Consider the following 3,968-nt stretch of genomic DNA (forward strand, 5'->3'; position numbering starts at 1 on the left):
GCCACGGATGCCTGTTAAAGACGGTTACTGCAGTCGCCTCAGAAAAGTACTATTACATTTTAATTTTTCCACGGCGAATTATCAGGGGGCCAAGAGTCATGAACACCAGGTAATAACAGCCCTCATTAATGTATGTTTAAGTGCTGCTATTTCTATAGAGCCTTCATAGTGCAGATTTTTAGACCTGATCTTATTTCTTCTTTTCTTCTGGATACTATCATTAATACATATCTTAGAAAACTTTTTGTATCCCAGCTTTTCTTTGTTCATTTTATTTTCAACAGAACTGGCAGAGACCAATGGAGCCAGAATTAACACAATGAAACACAAGTAATACAAGTGACAAAGTCATCATAATGATGCTGAATGGGAAGAAACCATCAATTATAGTTTTAAAACATTTCCAAGGACCTTTTTCCCTTTAAATGCTAAAGTAAATCTTTACAGAGTGGTTTTTTTAATTGTAAACTCAGTTTCTCAGCTTTCTGTTCCATGTACAAAATCCGATTTTTGCGGATCTTTTTCCTCAATGATACACAGGCAAGCATTAGTAATACTTATTTAGATTTATACAATGCCATTCTTTGGCATAGCACATTCTCATATTGTCCCATTCGCGGCTCTGCAATGAAGGAAAAGCCTTGTAAAGCAAGAGATTTTGGTCCTATTCGTGTGTGTGTGTGTGTGTGTGTGTGTGTGTTTTGAGACGGAGTTTCGCTCTTGTTACCCAGGCTAGAGTGCAATGGCACGATCTCGGCTCACCGCAACCTCCGCCTCCTGGGTTCAAGCAATTCTCCTGCCTCAGCCTCCTGAGTAGCTGGGATTACAGGCTGTGCCACCATGCCCAGCTAATTTTTGTATTTTTAGTAGAAATGGGGTTTCACCATGTTGACCAGGATGGTCTCCATCTCTTGAAGTTATGATCCACCAGCCTCGGCCTCCCAAAGTGCTGGGATTATGGGCGTGAGCCACCGTGTGTGTGTGTTTTAATTGCTCTGATATTGGGAAAGACTCCTAAGCTTTGTCCTTGTTTTTTTTTTTTCTTTAATCTGTAGTAAAAGGGATTTGAATAGGTTATAGACAGTTTCTTCTAAAACTGAAATGTAGCTTTCTTTTAGAGTGCATTCAGATGGGGGCAAAGGCCCTTAGTAACTTGCTCAAGCTCATACATTTAGTCAGCATAGAGAAGGACTTCAGTCCCTGAATCATATTCCAACGTGTTCCCACTAGGCTAGATTGCTTATTACTGAGAATGTGAAATTCAGACCTTGGTTTACCTTATCACGATTTTATTTTATTCTTGGACTAAAGAAATTGTCTTTAGTCTCGTTGTATGATATCGAAACATTTTTAAACTAATTTCAAATGTTTTATGTGAATAAGGAACACCAAACTTTGTTATGTGAGTGTGAAGATCAGGGGAGAAGGACTTCCCCTCTGACCACTGCCGCCCACACCTCCGCGGGTCTACTCTATCTTGGGTTAACACTGCTTTACAAGAACGTGGATTTCATTCCTGCTAAAGGAGTGAGACCTGATGATTTTTGATTCTCCAAGGGCAAAGAGAAAAGATGACATATTTAATTATCTTAATGGAATTTAATTGTAATGGGAAAGTTTCTCCAAGTTTTGTTTGTTTATTTGTATTCAAGACTAACCCACACTCTAAGGATTTCTGAAACAGGAGTACTTGAAGCTTCAAAGAGGATCCTTTGAAAAGAGCTAATAACCGGAGTGTTGTCTTCTCGTCCACAAGAAGGAGTCAGGTGGGGAGGTGCAGATCTGGTTCTTCTCTTTGTCCCACTACTCAATTTTTCCCATAGATCAGGGAGGTAGACTATTGCTTTCCATTGGATAATGTTAAGCAGGAACGGGGGTCATTGCACTGAAATAACAAACGGGCCAGTTGCTTGGTTCTTCATGGTTTGCTAACACTTTGGTTTCTTGTCTTCATGTAATAAGCTCACCAGGGAAAGGTCTCTCTCTTCAGGAGAATTCTACTTTCTCCAGCTTCATTGGAAAAGGTTCAGCCCTGAACCTTCTGGAATTTAATGTTACCAGGGAGCCCTTTGCTTTGAGAGCTATCAGGAATCCACTGATAAAACCAGCACCATATTTAATTCCCATTTGCCTCCTTGATTATTTCTCAATGTGTTTAGATAAAGAAGAAAGATGCCATTAGCTCCTCCAAATTTCTAACAGAAGCCAACACAATCGAGAACCACATTCTACAGCTAATAACTTAACTAGAGGGCAACAATATTTTCTGCTAAAGTTTGCTAGAAAGTGGATGTAATGATCCCAGATGTAGAAGGTTGTTCAGGGACTTAAATTGCAGTCCCTTTCTAATCTACTCTAATTAGATGTTAATGTATTCATACCTTATCAATTGGTTGGAGACAATTATACTTGGAAGCATCATATGCCTCGCTCTCAAATAATTATTCTAATTTGTTTTGCTCACTTTGTGCAGTAATATAGCACAAGGTAGAGAAATAGTGCCCCTGCAGGTCAGTGAATATTGCTTTACTACTCAGTACACATTTGTAGATCGTAAACACGGTTCATTAGTTTCTCAAAGATGAGAAAGTTTTCTTGCAGCAGACACTGCTGAAAGCAATAAAAATGATATAATCATTCTTGAAGAACACGTAGCATTTACAGTCGTAATAAATTTTCCATGCACATGTGCACGTCTAACAAATGCTGTAGAGTTTCAAAGTTGAGAGACACTTTTGAACCACTTAAAGTCACATGTCAAATCTTTCTTTAATTGTGATAAATTCTGTTCTCTCACCTGAGAAGGTGACATTTCATGGCAAATAAGTCCGAGAAATCGTCCGGAACGAGAAAAAATTTTCTGTTTTGTAAGCTATTTCCTATAATAACCAGAAAATTTGGGGAAAAAAAAGCTAGCTCACAGCACAGTTGCTCTGAGCTTTGTTAATCACAATCAGGAAACTATACTTTCGTTTGAGAAGCCAATCAAGGATTCAGGTTCTCCTCTGCACGAACTTATCTCAGTGTCTTGGTAAACTGGAGTGGCTGCCTGTATCCCTGTGAGCACCAAGTTGCTGGAGTTTCTTTTCTTTCATTTTTTTTTCTGAAATTTCAAAATATTTATTGAATGGAAATATAAACATAAGCCCAAAAGAAAACATGACAAACTTTATAAGTAAAATGTAATTTTCCCCTAATTAATATAATTGCTTGCTGTTCATGGTTTACAAAATGACTAATGTTTCCCTTCTATCCCTTTGTACCTATGTGTATCTAGCAGAAATGTTCTTAGCTCTGGCTACGTGCACACAGAAACTTTGTATCGATGATTATGTTCAAATGTTTATTTCTTTTCCCCAGAATAAATTGGGGGACTGGCACTGTCTGGAATGATCACAGGACAAATACTCAGGAAGCTCTGATCATCTTGAGTTTCATGTTTATCAGAAAAAATAACAGGAACGTTGTTGAATGTGTAGATATGGCGCCCATCACTAACATTAGAAAAGGAAATGAACCTCATACCTACAACCAGGAAAATCCCTCTGTGCAACTGGGTACTCACACAGAGAAAAGTCAAAGGCATAATGCTGGTGGCAAAGATCTTTCCTTTTCTGCAACCCACAGTTCAGAAGCCGAGTTCTTAAGGAAGTACAATGTCCCCCTGTTGATTCACAGATTCCTTAAAAATGCCCACATCCCATCCTTTGCTAGTGCCCACATCCACCTCCCAGTAATGACAGCTGAAAGTGAAGCGAGAGGTCCCCAGGATGCACAGTGAGGAGTTGAACTGTTCAGCTTGCTCTTTCCGATTCTGTCTGAAATCCCCGCATCGGACACTCCTCAGATCTTCAGAAATGATGAGATGGTTGTTGGCTGTGTCCACATCCAAGGTCATATTCACTTGAAACTTCTTCATCCTTGGGTTCATCGTTAGAATAGATTTCAGCTTGGGCTCTAGTTCCTTG

At 39.2% G+C, this 3,968-nt stretch overlaps 1 protein-coding gene across 1 annotated transcript in view; it reads right to left on the minus strand.

Annotated features, from left to right (window-relative positions):
- Positions 1 to 3,343: 3,343 nt before the first annotated feature.
- Positions 3,344 to 3,968, minus strand: part of LOC105733494 (ret finger protein-like 4A) — a 1,109-nt gene continuing 484 nt past the window's right edge. The window contains 1 exon segment of the mRNA XM_064370018.1: positions 3,344 to 3,968. This exon segment is cut by the window's right edge and continues 288 nt beyond it. Coding sequence (XP_064226088.1) covers positions 3,344 to 3,968 — 625 coding nt within the window.

Source organism: Aotus nancymaae, unplaced genomic scaffold, assembly GCF_030222135.1.
Source record: "Aotus nancymaae isolate 86718 unplaced genomic scaffold, 86718_ANA_hifiasm-v0.15.2.pri h1tg000097l, whole genome shotgun sequence".
In the NCBI taxonomy this organism is placed as follows: domain Eukaryota; kingdom Metazoa; phylum Chordata; class Mammalia; order Primates; family Aotidae; genus Aotus; species Aotus nancymaae.